Raw genomic sequence first — 19,378 nt, 5'->3', positions numbered from 1 at the left:
CCTGCCCCAGGAAACGCATGCCAAGAATATTGGAAAATTAGTTAGAAGGAGTTAGATGTACAGGATGCCACTCAAGTGTGTAATCAAATCTCTTCATATTTATGTGGTAGAATCAGAAGTTGTGTGATATGAAAAGTAGACGGCTGCATAGGTACTAAAGTGTTCGAAATTCTCCCTTTGGAGAGACAATCCTTTAAAACTATGACTATTCATGAGACAGATATCATTGTAAACGAAGTCACATTAAGGTGTTAGTAAATTATTGGAGCATTTCTTCTAATTGGAGGTACTAGATGCTTCAGTAAGAATGTACCTTGAAAATTCAGAAAAGAAAAAGTACATAGAAAGGAGAGGTGGGGATCATGGAAAATAAAATTTATAACTTCATAGTTTTACCTAGGATCTTAAGGTTTCTAATTTTCTTTTTAAAGAACAGTATAAAATCACCCTGGAAGATGATAGAAAGAGAATAATCAGAGAAACTTTGTTGCAACTGAACCAAAAGAAGGAATGGGCCACAGAGGTATATCTCAATTTTCTTTCTTTCTTTTTTCTGATAGTAGATTTTTATTCTTCTCACACAGAATTTCAAAATTTTAACTGAAATGTAGTTGATGTATAATTCTTCTCACACAGAATTTCAAAATTTTAACTGAAATGTTAGTTTCAGGTGTACTACCGAGGGATTTGACATTTGCATACGTCATGAAATGATCACCAGGATAAGTCTCGTAACCATCTGTCTCCATACAAAGTTATTATTGACCATATTCCTTATGCTGTACATTACATCCCATGGCTTATTTATTTTATAATTGGAGGTTTGTACCTCTTAATCCCCTTCACCTATTTCACCCTCTCCTGTCTGTATTTCAATTTCCTTAGAAAACAAAGCTCCCCCCACCCATTTCTTTCTCATGGTGTATTATAACGGTCAGAAACTTGTGTTTTGAAATTAGGCAGTTTAGTTTAAATCACAGTTCTACCACTTACTGGGTGCATAAACTGAATTTATACTTGACTTTTCTGGGCTTCGGTTTCCTAATCTATAAAAAGGGGACAATAATAATATTTAACTTTAATGAATAGTATAAGGATTGATAGTGCCTCATAAGAGCAAGAGCTCAGTAAATTAATATTCGGTTATTTTTAAGTATAATAATAATGGCTACAACAAATTATTAAATTAGATTTTGGATGAATTATAGGATGAAATATAATTTGTCTAAAAAGTACTTTCTTACATATGCAAACCTAAGAGAGTACACTTTACATTGCTGGAGCTTTAAAAATTGGGGATATAAAAAAATGTTTGAGATGTAATTTCCAATTCATGTTTTCTAATCTTTGTTTTGCCCCAAATGCCTGACTTTCTTTCCTTTTCACTGCCCTTCCCCTGTCTCCAGACTGTCTCCTAAATCAGTGAGGTCCCTGCTGGGATTGTCTCTTTATCTGGAACATCCTTTCTTCAGAGTCATAAACATCTGGTCTTTTCTTCACTGAATTTCAGTTGCCTTTGTTTGTTGCTTCCCTGTTGGTTCAGTTGTTCTTTCAGTGTTACTATTCTACTGCATGATTTTACTGATTAACACAAATACAGAGGATGTGGAGAACTGACCAACGGTTTTGTCTGCCCATGCAATTCAGACCCTTTGTTACTGAATATGATTAAATGGTGAAATCAACAATTAAGTAATCTGATCATAGTTAAGATGATTAAAAATGCATATGTAGATCAAATATGCCCTCAGTATGTACATTCAATATATAATGAAGACTGTTCCCAATACTGTTCCTAACATTTTACATTAAAGTCTCCCAACAATCCTGTTAAGGGAAAGACTTGCTAATAAAAAGACAGAGGCACAGAGAAACTTTGTAACTTGCCCAGAGCATGTGGCAGAATAGAGAGTTAAGATAGCTTCTTCAGATCATTACTCTTAATCATTACATTGTACATTTTCTTTTCCCCACATACTGCCAAACACCCACACACGTGAACGAATTTTCCTCATTTTCTCTGGCCATCTTATGTGTTAACTTCTAAAATCTACTACTTTTGTGCAACCTTGGCTGCTTATTGGAGTCACCTGAGAAATTTGTTTAACCCAGGTGGGTCCTGGGTCCCACCCACAGAGATGCTCATGTAATTGGCCTGGGATGTTGCCTGGGCTTTTGGATTTTTCAAAATATCTGGGAGATTCTAATGTGTAGCCAAAGCTGAAAACACTACTCTATTGTTAGTGAATTAAGCCATTAGTCAACTAAATTCAATTATGAGTGACTTCCTACTTTTGTTCAAACAAAATTCTATGTTCAAATAAACTTTAGACTTATCAGTTGGAGCTGAAGTATAAAAATTCCTGGTTCCTAGGAAATGGAGGTTCACTCTTTGGTCAATTACCATGATTTAAAGAAAAGAAATTTATTGCACATCTTCCTACTTTAAAGACTTACACAAATTTACCCTTAACATAGTTTTAAATTATTTCAATCCATGTTTATGAACCAGAATATTTTTCTTCTTGTGGTTATGTCCTTCAGTTCCTGCGTTTGTAGCACGGTATCCATATAAAAGTACCTCACATATAACTAGAATCTGTCATCCATTATAAAGTTCCTTTGGGTGAAACTGTAAATATCCTAGTAACTGAATATGAATTTACATTTTAAGATCCTACTGATAAAATAAGGATTTTTCCTGTTTGCTTTGTCTAAAATGCCTTTCTCCAGGAGACTATCTAGCTACAGCCTGCTATCCTGAAACTATTGGCTGTTAAGTTTGTAAGTATGTATATTGTTATTATTGACATGCAGAAATCTTTCAAATTAAAAAGGTAGTTATATAATCTATTCATGCCTTTGCTATACGTTGAATTATGTCTGTGACCATAAACTTGAAGGAAGTTTGATCACTGCAGTTTAACCATCTTAATTGTGGAGCAGATCACTTAATGACTGATTTCACCATGGCAGTCAGATTCAGTCACAATAGGGGCCAAATTGAATGGACAACCATTGTCCAGTTCTCTCAATCACCTGTGTTAGGCAATGTAAATCAGCAAAAACAATACAACAGGATAATAAAGAAAGAACAACTGCACCAAAAGTTTTTAGGTATATTTCCAAAGTAATTGCAAAACATAATTTTAAATGATCAGATAAGTTGATTGTGTATCCCCATTGCTAAAACTCTTAAATGTTATGTGGCAGCTCTTCTTTAATACAGAAAAGTTTTGTTTTTTTTTTTTAGAATGCTATCAGGTTCATTGACAAGGGCAGCTATCGAGAGATCTGGGAGAATGACTGGCTTAAAAAAGAGGTAAGTGGAATTTTTAGAAACAAAGCCAATTTCTTCTTTCTCATTTTTTTGAACTGGAAATGACTTTTATTTGTGAGCTGAAGTCATGGGAAAAGCATGGAACCATGACTGACTGAGGTAAAATGAAATTCAAGTGGAGTCCTAATCTTATTACAAGTTATTACTCAATGAACACCATAAATAATCTCAATAATAAACAGAAATCATTTTTGGTGTTACAATTCATACAACATACTCAAGTGTGCAAAGCTTCTTTATGTCCTAAAACTGATCTGGCCTTCCTCTGGACCCTACTTCCTCATGGGTGATGGGAGCAAGGTTTAAGGATCATTTTAACCTCATTCTCTGCTATTTTAAATTGCCTCTTTAGGTATTCAAATTGGTAGGGAAGAGGTAAAGTTGTCATTATATGCAGATGACATGATACTATATATAGAAAACCCTAAAGACTCCACACAAAAACTACTAGAACTGACAAATGAATTCAGCAAGGTGGCAGGATACAAGATCAACATACAGAAACGGGTTATATTTCTTTACACTAACAATGAAATATCAGAAAGGGAATGCAAACAAACAATCCCTTTTAAAATTGCACCAAAAAATAGAAATAAAATACTTAGGAATAAACCTAATCAAGGAGGTGAAAGACATATGCTGAGAACTACAAAACATTAATACAGGAAACTGAAGATGATTCAAAGAAATGGAAAGACACCTCATGCTCTTAGATTGGAAGAATTAATATTGTTAAAATGGGCATACCACCCAAAGCAATCTACAGACTTAATGCAATCCTTATTGAATTACCCATGACATTTTTCACAGAACCAGAACAAATAATCCTAAAATTTATATGGAAACATAAAAGACCCAGAATTGCCAAAGCAATCCTGAGGAAAAAGAACATAGCAGGAGGCATAACCCTCCCAGACTTCAGAAAATACTACAAATCTACAGTAATCAAAACAGTGTGGTATTGGCACAAAAACAGACCTGTGGATCAATGGAACAGAAGAGAGAGTCCAGAAATAAACCTACACACCTATGGACAATTAATCTTCAGCAAAGGAGGCAAGAATGTACAATGGGAAAAAGACAGTCTCTTCAGCAAGTGGTGTTGGGAAAGCTGGACAGCTGCATGTAAATCAATGAAGTTAGAACACACCCACACACCATACACACACACACACAAAACTCGAAATGGCTTAAAGACTTAAATATTAAGACAAGACACCATAAAACTAGAAGAGAACACAGGCAAAACATTCTCTGACATAAATCATAGCAATGTTTTCTTATGTCAGTTTCCCAAGGTACAAGAAATAAAAACAAAATGAACAAATGAGATCTAATCAAGTGTATAAGCTTTTGCACAGCAAGGGAAACCACAAACAAAAAGAAAAGACAACCTACAGACTGGGAGAAAATATTTGCAAAAGATGTGACCAACAAGGGCTTAATTTCCAAAATATACAAACAGCTCATACAATTCAATAACTGAATATTTCCACATAGATGTCGCAAAGGCACTTCAAACTCAACATACCTGAAGCATAATTTATTAAATTTCTTCTTAGATATTCTTTTCCTTCATTTCTTTTTTTGCCATCTGCTCAGACACCCGAGGTAAAAATGTTACCATCAGCTTCTTTTCCATTTTCCTTGCTCCCATTTGACTGAAAAGAGTTGGTTAGTCTAGGAAACAAAAGAATTTAAAAATCAATATGCTTTCTATGATATTGACAATTATCTTGAAATTGCCTTTATAAAGTCATGGTGAGTAGGAATCCATACTATTTCCAAAACTAATCAAGATGAATCCTCAATTTTAAAAAATAAGTATTAATTTTAAAAACTCAAGGTGAGCTCAATAGTTAAAGAATATTAGGGAGAAACTTGGTTCTTATACTTTTATTAAATATAACAGTATGATCCTAGTGATAATAATTTAACAATTCAAACCTTAAATTTTATAAGATATCATAGATGTTAAGTTCAGAGAAAATAACTACAAAAGTTTATATTCGACTGAAAAGAAAGGCCATTTTGTGCCTTGGTCCTTCCTACTAAAGCCACAAATTACATTTTGTTTTATTTTTTAATTCTCATAATTCAGTGGAAACAAAAGACAGAAAAAATGTCAAGTTTAACTGAATCATGAGCAAAAAGAGCTCACTAATAAAGAACAAATCATATAATTCAATATATTTAATTTCTCTTTATTTCAATAAATATTCATTTTTGCTGTCATTAAATTTACTCACAAAATTAATTAAAACCAGTTCTGGTTATAAGTACTATCACAATAATTGAAAATTGCCTGGAAATAGAACAATGTATGTCAATTAATTTCTTTGAGGAAGGCTTAGAATGAGTAACAAGGGATATTTAACAGTGGAACTCCCCCAAATATTTCTCCATTTAGCTATCTTTCAACAATAATCAAAAACTGACATCTCTGGGAAGAATGAGATGTCCCATTGCATGACTTTTATTATCTGGTTTTATTTAGCATGCTTATTAGGAACATGAAGAAAATTCAAATTTCCAAATAACCTGGACTAACAACAAATGGAAAGCTGGAAAAACTAGGCAAAGGGATTCAAAGAGGTTAGCAATCAGAGTTTCAAACGTGAGGAGGCATAAAGCTAACTTGGATCTTGCAGGGGAAAATTTCAAGAGCATGCATTTTATTCAGGATCCTAGGTCCCTGACTTATAATAGTTTTAACTAAATTACCTTGCCCAATTTCTTAAGTACATTTCTTGGGTATCTGGGGAGAAGCAGGGGTGGGGAAGGAAAAGAGGTCTTCTACTTCCTTCTTTATACTTTCTTACCCCAGAAACTAAAGGTATTTATACGGCTATAAAAAGGAACTAGTTTTCATTTCCCTAACATTTCAAAAGACTGGGAGGGAGATAGCAATTGATGAGAACCTTACTTAGCACTCTACAGGGATAGGTGATGTCACAGGATATCCATAGCTTGAAAGATTGGACTTAACTCCCCAAATGGGCCCTCATTCCCAGCTTTGGCAGGAGACCAAGAATTGTGTGTGCGGCCTCCCAAGTATGCCAAACCCTTAGTCACACATTCTATTAATTCCTTCTTTTACAACCTCTAACTATGATTTTTTCTCATCCTTTGACATTTGAAAATTATAAACTTTTCCTTAAGGCATTCAGGCTTGTAATCAAGCTGATCATATCTTAAAAACATGAGATCCTAAAGCACCAACACCTAGCTCTGTAATGTAGAATTATGGACTTAAATGGTTTTGTGAAATTGTTTAAGGCTGGTAAATAATATATGCTTTTCTTTCCATCTCTAAGCCAGCAGCAATATTTGAGCCTTTTCTATGACACTGGTACTGTTTTATATTATAATTATTTGTATATTTGTTCACTGGTTTGTATACTTGTTCCCTCTTTTGAGGGAAGGAGCCACACTTTATTGGATTTTGTATCCGTCTACCTCTAGGACAGAGCCTTACCCATGGTAAGAATTCAAGCATTTAATAAATGACTTATGTGAAAGGGATATCCATCTGGTAATATACTGAGTGCTTCCAGATTCCAAAATACAATAATTTCAACTACAAATAAAAAATGTTAGTCATCTTTTTCTAAGTACTCATCTCAGTTATGCTCTTGGCAACTCCTAACAAGAGATACTGAATCGAAACCCCTACCCTGTGCCCTTATTTCATCATATTCCCTGGAGACATGTTACTTTTTCCAGTTTATTCTCACCAGCCGATCACTTTCTATTTTATTGTCTTATTTCTAATTCTTCTATTGTCCTGACTTCTCCACACGAGCACCTCTCAATCCAGCTCATGCTGTTTTGGGGGGCAGAGACGGAAGGTGGGGATTCTATCTAGTCACATTCTTCTATATATTCTTCCCACAATCAAGCCTTCTTTAGACAAAAGTTATCAAAATACATTTCTTAAAGATTGATGGGAACTCTATCAACAGAACTCCTGTTTGAGTTAGCCACAATTCTTCAGTAAACGTTAAGCCTGCTATGTCCACAAAGGACCTTCCATCACCTGCGAGATAGAAATAAGACTCTTTAGCATTACTTGGCTCCCCTACTTGTCCAGTTCTTCTACTTCTCCCCATTCCCATTTTATTTCTATCCACACCAAAATGTGGATAGAAGGCACATGTGCCTTTATCCATGTGGCTCCTTCTGCCTAGAATATATCCTCTCTTGTCTGCTAGAGAATCTCTACTTGGCCTTCAAGATCCAGAAGAGAGGTCATCTCTTCCATTAACTCCCCTTTACCCCCTCACACCTGGCGGACATAGGGTGAACCTCTATCTCTCCCACAGTCCCTGGATGGCTTCCATTATGATTTTATCACACTATTTTCTGTTGCTATCACTCTTTCCCATTAAACTAAGAGATCCTTGAAGGTTATTGTATCTTATTGATCCTTTGTTCCCAAAGTGTACTATAGTTTTTGACGCCTAGTAGGCATACACTACAATTACATGAGTGAATGAACAACATTTCATCTCTCTGATGTTTCTCGGAATGACTCCAGCACACTCAAGAGAGAATATAATTGTCCTATAGAGGCTGATAGAAAGGGCTCCTAGGCCTGTACTTCTCTTTTTTAATTGCCATAATAAAGATTTTTTCCCAGTGTTATTAGTTTTCATTATGTTGTTTATAATTAACCTTAGATAGAGCCTCATTTAGCTACTAACACCAGAGTGATAAATTAGTCTTATTTTCTTATTTATCTCTGCCTCCAGCTCAGATAAATCCAGTGATGTTTCTGAAGAGTAGGAAAGGACTGCTCCTGCCATTCAGTAATAACTGCCTAATCATGCAACCAAGTTCTGCAAATGACCAGGAAAAAAGTCCCACCTGTTCCTTCTTAGAGCAAACCCAGTAATAAATAATACAGGATAGATCTTCCCCTCAGGCAAATGCACTTTTAAAAAATTAATTAATTTATTCATTTTGGGCGCTGTTGGGTCTTCGTTGTTGCACGGGCTTTCTCTAGTTGCGGCAAGTGGGGGCTACTCTTCGTTGTGGTGCGTGGGCTTCTCATTGCGGTGGCTTCTCTTGTTGCAGAGCACGGGCTCTAGGCGCGCAGGCTTCAGTAGTTGTGGCACGCGGGCTCAGTAGTTGTGGCTCACGGGCTTAGTTGCTCCACGGCATGTGGGATGATATTCCTGAACCAGGGCTCAAACCCGTGTCTCCTGCATTGGCAGGTGGATTCTTAACCACTGCACCACCAGGGAAGTACCACAAATGCACTTTTAAAAGTTGAGTTTTTTATAGAGGACTAGATAGAACTAAGTCCATAAGTACTAACACCCATTCTCTTTTCCTGAGAATAGATCGCAAATCACAGGAAGGAAGTGGAAGAACTGGAACATGCTATTCATGAGCTGGAAGGAGAAAATTTGGTGCTTATTGATCAGCTGTTCAACTGCAGACTTGTGGATCTCAAAATACCCAGGTGAGAGTCATTACATATCTAGAAAGTATTTTTTTTAACATTTGTATCTGTAAAAAGTTATTTCTTTTAAGATGACAATTCTTTAATAGTTGGAAAGAAAGGAGCTCACAAAATGGCCATGGGGAAGGTATAAGATCATTACAGCCGACCACTGGTCCAGTGCAGACTTCGACTTGCTTTTTCTAACAATGCCCTGTGGTCACAGTAGCAAACACTGAACATGAATGTCACAGCTGCTGCCCTTCAGAAGCCTCTGGGCCAGCAGGGGATTGGGCATAACAATAAATGCACAACAGTACAGCGGAAGAGGCACGGGGTTCGAAGCCAGCACACAGGAGGAGTGGTCAACTTGATGGGAGCTCCTGGAGTGTTCTGAGCATCTGCTTACCTTGTGGATTATAGAATGGTTTCCTTTGACAGTTAATGAAAGAGGCAAACCACCTGCTAGGCAGAGAAAATAGCCTGGCCTTCCAAGTCACATTTATTCCTGCATGAGAGAAATCGAATATGTATATGGCTTTGTAGTTTAGGTTATCTCTTTTTCTTACCTGACAAAAAAAAGTCTTAATATACCAATCTTGATGAAAAATTAGAGCCCTGGAATGTGGTATTAAAACCCAAAGTGGCATTCATAATTTGGACAAGTAGTCAGAAACAAGAAATAACCTAAATAGTAACATGCTTAGGAAGATTGAGGAATTAAATCACACAAATGTGAGGTGTACATGTGCAAGATGGGAGAGAAGTTCAACATGGTGGAAGGGTCAGGAAAACACTTCCACCTGAGTAGGTCTTGCTTGTGTGGCGTGGAGAAAATACTATTAGAGACATAATAAAGTATTTATTGTTGGCAAACTTCCTAATGTGCTTCAAGAAGGGTAGATACAAGTTGTGGGGTTTTTATTTGCTGAGCTAAGTGATGGGTGTCGGGATACAAGATTGGAGAAATGGGAGATGGTGCAATTACTTTATAGGCTGAACACTGGGTGGGGCAGGACAGAGAAAGAGGCCACCTGCCTCCCTTCCACAGTCTATGTGTGCTGCCCTGGAGCCACAGATACCAGTGTAAATGAGGTAGGCAGTCAGGCTGAATGAATTGGCTGATTACTGGACTCCTGTACTTCCAGTCTCTTGAGCTGATGCCCTTGAGGGTCCCTAGGGGGTGGGGGGGCCTCACTGTCACCCCAGCAGGCAATGCTCTCTTTTGCCAGCCTCCCTCCCTATGATCAGGTCTCCAGCTCCACACTCCCGTCCCGCCTCTACCCCGAAGCACCTGCTGCTGCCACCCCTTTGTGATCACGCGGAATCTCTGCCAGCCTTGCCTTCTAACCACTGCTCCACCTGCTGTCCGCTGTGTTCTTTTTCTCTCTTCCGAACCAGCCAACCCTTAGGAAAGAGCTACCCTGTAAACTGCCAACCCCACTTCCTGCTTTGGTCAGCTCAGTCTAGTGCACCTGATTTGCTGCTGATGTGGGTGTGAAGTGCTCATTATAATAAAGGGGAAATCTTTCATCGGCCAGAGAGAGCTTGGCAAGGACAGGAAAGGGAGATGAGAAACTTTTAATGGCGATTTTCATTAAGTTGTTTGCTGTATTGTATGCAATTTAAACCTATCTGCTAGCTTCCCCACAGAAATCCACATTGTTCATCAATGCTTTGTGGGTTGGTTTTCTTTAGTGAGAGACCTGAGTGCTTAGTTTTGCTTCAGAGTTGGGAGAGATGAATGCAAAATCTGTCCGAGGGAAAAGAAACAGCATGGGCGACGTTTAGAAGAACTGGGTTTGGTGCCCGGTATTTGCCTCCATGGCACACTGAACTTTTCCTTTGTAACTAGCATTTATCAGGGTAGGGACTACTTTTTAAACATCTGCTTCCTTGCTAGATTGTCCTTGAGACAAGTGTTTAGGACATCTTAGAAAGACCCGAATAAAGAAACAGAGAAATGTGTAAACCCTCAATTATCTGTTACAATGCTTATCTAGAAGGAAAAGTTCAGGAGCTTTTCCTGTATCCATTTTCAAGTCAAAGAAATGTTAACACATACTGTGTAATTTATGGTAACTGCCCTTTCCACCTCTTTGTTGAGAATTTAGTCCTGTATATTCTGGTAGGGTGAGAAATAGACATGAACAGTACCCAGTAAACATATAAAAACTTCCCTATTTGGATGAAGAATGGGGTATTCTACCTAATAGAGTTACTGTATTTCCCATCCAGAGCTCCCCAAACTTCTTTCCTTCCTGACTCCCATAGAACATCATAGTATTTGTCTGATACATTAGATGAGCTGAATAAGCTAGAGGTGACTGCCCAGGGACTCCCATGCCGCAGAGCTGAGGCTAGGTGGACCAGTACCTCAAATCTAACGCTAGTTTCATATGATAACGTTCTGTAAAATATTTTCTGTAACAAATGTTGCTGCCCTGTGGTGGTACAAAAGTGACAATAAACTAATGATTAAGAGAGAAGCCAGACTTAAGAAGGGTACGGCATTTAGTAAGATCGTAGTTATTCAAGAGTAAAACCAGGAAAGAAGAGAACTCTGTGGCCTCAGACTTGTCCACCTGCAGATCAGAGCTTCACTAAGTCAACACTTAAGAAGGTTTTAAGATATAAATATTGTATGTAGTTACATTAGTTGCTGGAGCGCTAAACATCTCAGATAACACCTCCTTCGTGGTCTTTAAGTAATTGACAGCCTGTAATCCAGGGGATTCACTCTGGTTGCTAAGCATGAAGTGTGGCTGGCGCATCTGCCAGGGGCGCTTGCTTCATGCTATAGCTTCAGGCAAACTTCATGGCGATGCTGTATGGAGTTTCAAGGTATCATGTCTTCTGACTGAAAATTCCACTGGCCTCTGCAATGCAGAGAGTTGCAACAGCAGACGCAAACTCACCAGGCTTGTAGCTGGAACACGCCGCTCAGCGAGAGCCAGAACCTAGGTGTCATCTTGGATTCCTACTGCTGTCTTTCTCTTTTTCTCTTTGTCTCAAATCCCATCCCATTCCTCATCTGGATTCCCTGCAACAGTGACCTAACTGGTGTCATGATCACTCTCATTTCTGGGACTTTAAGCCTGTTATTTCCTAATCATGGGATGCCCTCCCCTCACCCCAAGCTCTTCCCTGGCAAACAGCCCCTGGTGTTTCAAGACTCAACGCAGGTTTCATCTTCTCCTGGAAACCTTTCCTTACCTCCTAAGGCTAAATCCGGTGCTGCTTCTCTTTGCCCCGTGGCACTCCTGACACTGTGCTCCTCACATAATTACCCACCATGGTACAAACCATCACCATCAAACACTGTAAGCCTGTCTGCCACCCCACTGGGCCTGATGCCCCTTTCTCATCTGTGTCTCCAGCACCCAGCAGAGAGATAAGACACTACTGAGCAGGTGGTACAATATTTGCTGACTGACAGACTACTTTTCTTATTTGTTTTTAGGCGACTATATCTTGCTCAAGCTGTTGGACAGGAAGTGCCACAGGAAGAAATGCCTTTGGAGTTGCCAAAAACATATATAGGTATTATTTTATTGTAATGGTGATTTTTAAAAAGTTGACAAACACTTAATTGCGCTTCTTGTTATGGACAGGAACCTTATATCAGAGAGCTATTCAGCGAATAGATGCCTGCCAGCTCCTCCATATTTCTCTATGCTTGCAGAGCTTACCTAACCCATCTCCTTTCTCTAGTGACTTTTCAAATCAAAGTCGCCATGTGTCACAGTGAATTAAATAGACACTGGTAGAGAGGGATGGAATGATGTCTACACTGGCATGGTTAGTGCTCCAATTTAGCCAACCAACCAAAATACCAACACACTCACAGGTCCCCATGTGATTATTATAACTTATTAGCTAACAGAAGGAAATACAACCTAGATGTGGTTTCGAATAATAGGACTCACTCTCACTTTAATACCTAGATTCTACATTTCTAATTCTCAAATTTTTCTCCTCCAGGAGATTCTCAAAGGTCTTTCAAATTTAAAATGTGACAAAGGAGCGTATATATATATATATATATATATATATATATATATATCTGAGTCACTACACCAGAAACTAACACGACATTGTAAAGCAACCATATTTCAATTCAAAAAAAACTAAAACTGAAAAAAGAATGTGACAAAGTATGTATTGTATTTTTAATCTGTTCAAAAATTGTACATAATTAATTTCTTTGCACTCATCCCAGAAAAGTCACAATTGCAACCTGCAGAAGTAAAAAGTAGAGACTTGTTGACCTTATCACTTGGGAGCAGTGCTTTACATCTTAGTCATGAGGATAGCAGCAGATACAGCCAGCATCTGAAGATAGATGAAGAGAGTTCAAGTATAGAGTTTGGAGCCTCTGATATGAAATACTTACTGTATGAGGATGAGCGGGATTTCAAGGTAAGATTCATGAGAAAACATCTTGACTACTAGAGAAAATGTTGCTTTATTAGTTAGTGGAGAAAATTAACCTGCAGTATGGATGCTGAAAAATTCTATTTGCAATTATTAGTAAAATTTGCCAACCATTCATGTCTGTCACTAGATACTATTTTCACTCCTACCTTTGCCCAACTTACTACATATATTCATTTATAGACATCCATTACTAGTATACCATGTAAGTTATCTAGTGCTACATAACAAATTACCTCAAGAATTAGTGCTTATAACAATAAATCATTTATTCTCTTTCAGGGCTTCTGTTGGTTAGAAATTTGGGAAGGTCTCCAGTGGACAGTCCTCACTTGGGTTCTCTAGAAGGTGCAGTTATATTTAGCTGAAGGCTTGATTTGGGCAGGAAGATCCACTTCCAAGGTGGTTCACTCACATGGCTGGCAAGTTGATGCTGGCTAAGCTGGGGGCTTCAGTTCTTCTTCACATGGGCCTCCTTACAGGGCACCTTTATTGTCCCTTTGTTACAGTATCTGGCTTCTTCCAAAGCAATCAGTCCCAGAGACCAAATGTTTCATATGACTTAGCCTTGGAAATCGGACACCAACACTTCCATCATATTCTATTTGTCGATGTAGCTACAAAGTTCCACCCAAAGAGAAACAGTGTAGCTCCTGCATCTTGAAAGAGGAAGGTCAGCATCATATTGTAAGAAAATCATGTGGGATAGGATGTATATTAGCATGACCATCTTTGGAAAGTACAAACAGTCACATATACCATTAGGTGAAACCTAGATTATCAAGCCTTTTAATTTTAAAACCTTTTGGTACATTCCAGTCACTTTCACATCCACCCCTTGCTGTTTTCCCTCTTGGTACTACCAATAACCTTGAAAGTTCTCCTAGAACTTAAAGTCTGGTAGGAGAAAGAGTGATTAAGAAAGCAAAAGAAACTGAATAAATCAACAAAAACCATTTTAACTAAGTACAACTCAGTCCTGCTACCATCAAGTGATAATTTAAAGACTAAAGCTCTAGTCTCTATAACACTCAAACACTCCCATGAGTATATTGGAATCATGTCGCCTTGTATGTTACAATAACCTCACGCTAGTGGACAACTGTCTATAAAATTCCAAACTTGCATATCATTTGGTTGAATGAAAAACCTTCTTACTTTTTGTCTTTGTTTTTATCCGTTGAATTTATTTAAATTTCTTTTCTATTTGACTTACAATGTTGTCTTAATTACTGCTGTACAGCAAAGTGACTCAGTTATACATGTATATGTATATATACATTCTTCTTCTTCATATTCTTTTCTATTATGGTTTACCACAGGACATTGAATATAGTTCCCTTTGCTATACAGTAGGACCTTGTTGTTTATCCATTCTATGTATATCAGTGTGCATCTGCTAACCCCAAACTCCCACTCCTCCCTTCTCCCACCCCCTCTCCCCCTTGGCAAACCACCAGTCTGTTCTCTATGTCCCTGATTTTCTGTTTCATAGATAGGTTCATTTGTGTCATATTTTAGATTCCACACGTGATATCATATGGTATTTGTCTTTCTCTGACTTACTTTACTTAGTACGATAATCTGTAGTTGCATCCATGTTGCTGCAAATGGCATTATTTCATTCTTTTTTTATGGCTGAGTAATATTCCATTGTATATATGTACCACATCTTCTTTAACCATTCATCTGTTGATGGACGTTTAGGCTTTTTCTATGTCTTGGCTATTGTGAGTAGTGCTGCTATGAACATAGGGGTGCATGTATCTTTTTGAATTATAGTTTCGTCTGGATATATGCCCAGGAGTGGGATTGCTGGATCATATGGTAATTCTATTTTTAGTTTTCTGAGGAACCTCCATACTGTTTTCCATAGTGGCTGCACCAACTTACATTCCCACAAACCATGCAGGAGGTTTGCACCCTCCCCAGCATTTGTTATTTGTAGACATTTTAATGATGGCCATTCTGACCAGCATGAGGTGGTAACCCATTGTAGTTTTGACTTGCATTTCTCTAATAATTAGCGATGTTGAGCGTCTTTTCACGTGCCTATTGGCCATCTGTATTTCTTCTTTGAAGAAATGTCTCTTTAGGCCCATTTTTTGATTGGGTTGTTTGTTTTTTTGTTGTCGACTTGTATGAGCTGTTTGTACATTTTGGAAATTAAGCCCTTGTTGGTTGTGTCATTTGCAAATATTTTCTCCCATTCTGTAGGTTATCCTTTCCTTTTGTTTATGGTTTCCTTTGCTGTGCAGAAGCTTGTAAGTTTAATTCCCATTTGTTTATTTTCACTTTGATTTCTATTACCGTAGGAGACTGACCTAAGGAAACACTGGTATGATTTATGTCAGAGAATGTTTCGCCTACGTTCTCTTCTAAGACCTTACTTTCCACGGAAGTTTTTGATGTGGTGGAAATGGTATTGTATGTGCTACAGACTGAATTTTGTCCCCACCCCTCCCCCAAATTCACATGTTGAAGCCCTAACACACAATATGACTGTATCTGGAGATACAGGCTTTAGGAGTTAATTAAGGTTATATGAGGTCATGAAGATGGGCCCTCATCTGATAGGACTGTGGCCTTATAAGAAGAGGCTTTGCCTTGTGAGAGCGCTGTGAGAAGGCAGCCATCTGCCAGCCAGGAAGAGGCTCTCACCAGAACCCAACCATGCTGGCATCCTAATGTTGGACTTCCCAGCCTCCAGAACTGTGAGAAATAAAGTTCTGTCGTTTCAGCCACTCAGCCTGTGGTATTTGCTATGGCAGTTCAAGCAGACTAAGAGAGTCTATTACTTCAGAATCCTGCTCCAGATGGTTCTGAAATATATGGTAGACTTCCATCAATTTACTTTTCTCCTATCTCGCATTTATTGTAGCTCTGCAATTATGTATTTTAAAAGCTACATACAGTTATATGAATTTTTGAGAAATATTAATAAAACATTGCCTTCCTTTTTCATTCTTTGACTCTCCTAAATTCTAATAAATGTTTATTGAGACCCTCACAACATGCCAGGTACTTGTTAGATGCTTGAGAATTTAAGGGGAAGAACAGGAAGAAATGAAGTCTCAAAGATGCCTATGTGGCAGGCCCTACCCTAAATAGTGTACATGCTAGTAGAAAACTGATAAAATCATTGATTACTGTACAGGAGGAATGTCCTACCTGTATCTGTCTCCCTGACCAGTCTTTTGCCCCAGCACTTGGTACACAGCCTGGCACATAGTAGGCACTCAGGAAAGGTTTGTTGAAGTGTTGAAGGAATCCAAAAGAAGGAGTTACAGCTTGGAGAGGCTTCCAAGAGGAAGGCCCATTGGGTAGGGCTGGAGCTGTTTCAAGTCAGTTTGGGGTTAGCTGTGGGATTTCATATAAATTAGACTTCTAATTCTGTTTGTTGATATCTGAAACTATATTCAGTTTGACAGAATGTGGTAAGTTTTATATCTACAGTAGATCCTGTGAAATGTGCAAAACCCATGTAGATTTGCTCAATATTAAGACATTTATCGTCGGGCTTCCCTGGTGGTGCAATGGTTGAGAATCTGCCTGCCAATGCAGGGGACACGGGTTCGAGCCCTGGTCTGGGAAGATCCCACATGCCGCGGAGCAACTGGGCCCGTGAGCCACAATTACTGAGCCTGCGTGTCTGGAGCCTGTGCTCCGCAACAAGAGAGGCCGCAACAGTGAGAGGCCCGCGCACCGCAATGAAGAGTGGCCCCCGCTCGCCGCAACTAGAGAAAGCCCTTGCACAGAAACGAAGACCCAACACAGCCAAAAATATAAATAAATAAATAAATAGATAAATTTATTTAAAAAAAAAGATATTTATCGTCAAAGATGTTTGCAGATCACTCATTTTGTTCTTGAATAATATAGAAAACTCTGCTGTGCTTATATCCTGGCCAGCAGAGGGCTATATAAATGCAGCCAATACTTCCTACTTCCTTTTACCAATTAAAGAGCTTGCAGAGAATATATCTCCCTGCTGTAGTTGATGTTCCCCTCCCCGGCTCAAGCCCCCAAAAGACAAGCCTGCAAGCCTTGCTGCCTGCTCTTTGGGAGATTTGCCTACCATGCCCCCACTGGGTATATAACTTTACTGAGTGGTTTTTATTTACAGTAGCTCTCATATTTCACATGTCATACAGCATTCAGACAATTAGGAGTGCAATGAAATCTGTCATATAGAGGCCAACTATAGTAAATAAAACCTGATCTATGAAGGCTGGTAACTTGCTGAATAACCTCTCCTATTCTCCTCTGTGTCTGTTCACCACAGGATTATGTAAACTTGGGCCCCCTGGAAGTGAAGCTCATGACTGTGGAGAGCAAGAAAATGCCCATCCATTTCCAAGAGGAGACTCCAGTCAAATTCTATGACGATGTCAGGAGCCCGGAAAGCCACATCACATATAAAATGATGAAGTCTTTTCTCTAAGACTGAAATCTGCAAAGTAAAAACAGCTTCTTATACATTTCCTTTGGGAACTGAGGTATATCAGTCACCCATTTTACTCACTCTTTGGTCCATTTTTAAAGCAGTTATTTCTAAAGGTCATAATTACATTTAAAATCAAAGATCTGAGTATTCAGCTATTCATTTACTTGCATGGCCTGAGTGACAAAAATGAAAGTACACTTTATATTTCCATATTCAAGTATAGAGGAGCATGACAGTGGGCCAAGATGGTCTCTGAGGTTGCTTACCACTTAAAAATTTACTGATCAATCTAGGATGCCAATATGAAATAGTTCAATTAGGAATTTTCTGAGAAAATTTAGAGGTCTGCATAGCACTGACTACACATCTTTCCCTCTGAGGGTGCTGAATGATAGATAGCCAGTCCACAATTCAAGTCGACTCTTCTTTAACCTAACACTATAATGAAAATCAAACATTTTAGAAACAAATTTGAGGGTGGTAATTTCTTTTACAAAAATATTCCATCAATAGGGAGGTCCATCTCCCATCAGCTATATCAAGTCTAAACTGCTGAGTCTCTATCCAAGGTCATTACTCCTTCCCTCTTATTGGTACCACAAGCCAAGGACACTCTGACTGTGCCTGAATTTGGCATCAGCTTTCCATTTTAAAGCTAGTTCTACTTATAAAGCTTTTTACAAGAAATGCCTTTTTTTTGAAACACGTTTTAAATACAAGGCCACAGATAGATTGAACGTAAATACACCATGCAAACATTAACCAGAAGGAAGCTGGTGTGACCAAACTATTCGACAAAGTAGACTTTAAGGTAAGAAGTGTTAAGAAAATGAAAAGAAAATGAAGAAATATATGTCACAATAATAAGCAGATTAATTCATCAGGATGATATAACAATTCTAAATAATAATATCTCAAAATATATAAAACAAAATTTACCAAACTAAAAAGCAATATGGTAAACCTTATGTATATTTTACCACAATAAAAAAAGAAAAAAGAAAACAGGCAGGAACAAATTCACCATTAGACTTGAAGGTCTTACCACACCTCTCTCAATAACTGATTACAAAACAAAACAAAACCCCAATCATTAAGGATATAAAAAGTTAAACAACTGTAGATTATACATACTTTTCAAGTGTACATAAAATATTTACAAAAATAGACTATATCCTGGGCCATAAAGTAAGTGACAACAAATATTCAAAAAGTTGAAATGCATGGAACGGTTCTCTGACCACAGTAGGAAATAACTAAAAACAACAACAACAAAAACAAAGCTGTAATTTTCAGGTAAGCAAGATACTTCGGAAAAGCCTATGTGTGAAAGGAGAAATCACAAGAAAAAAATACTCTGAATTATAATGAAAAATATGACATCAAAACTTGTGGGGACCAGTTAAAGTGATGTTTAAAGGGAAATTTATAACCTTTCATGTATTAAAAAGAAGAAAGTTTGAAAATTCAATCATCTAAGCTTTCATCTCAGGAATCTTAAAAAAGCAGCAAAAATAAACCCAAAGAAAGTAGAAGAAAGGAAATAAAGAGCAGAAATTAATTAAATAGAAAGTTGACATATAAAAGAGAAAATCAACAAAGTCAAAAGCTGGTTCCTTGAAGGGTTAACTAAAATTGATAACCCATAGTAAGACTAATCAAAAAAGAGAGGAAATAAATGAAAAAGAGACATCACTACAGAATT

The 19,378-nt window shown here is 37.9% G+C and overlaps 1 protein-coding gene across 2 annotated transcripts in view; it reads left to right on the top strand.

Annotated features, from left to right (window-relative positions):
* Positions 1-17,670, top strand: part of CCDC83 (coiled-coil domain containing 83) — a 43,632-nt gene extending 25,962 nt beyond the window's left edge. For both annotated transcript variants that reach the window (XM_029209126.1, XM_029209127.1), the window contains exons 6-11: positions 432-523; positions 3,254-3,322; positions 8,689-8,810; positions 12,253-12,332; positions 13,012-13,211; positions 17,512-17,670. In XM_029209126.1, coding sequence (XP_029064959.1) covers positions 432-523; positions 3,254-3,322; positions 8,689-8,810; positions 12,253-12,332; positions 13,012-13,211; positions 17,512-17,670 — 722 coding nt within the window. The remainder of the gene's footprint in view (positions 1-431; positions 524-3,253; positions 3,323-8,688; positions 8,811-12,252; positions 12,333-13,011; positions 13,212-17,511) is intronic.
* The last annotated feature ends 1,708 nt before the right edge of the window (positions 17,671-19,378 follow it).

The sequence above is a fragment of the Monodon monoceros genome, unplaced genomic scaffold (genome assembly GCF_005190385.1).
Source record: "Monodon monoceros isolate NGI ecotype Baffin Bay Population unplaced genomic scaffold, NGI_Narwhal_1 Super_Scaffold_7, whole genome shotgun sequence".
In the NCBI taxonomy this organism is placed as follows: Eukaryota; Metazoa; Chordata; class Mammalia; order Artiodactyla; family Monodontidae; genus Monodon; species Monodon monoceros.
The sequence above is the reverse complement of the archived record's forward strand: the minus strand, read 5'-3'. Positions and strand labels throughout refer to the sequence as shown.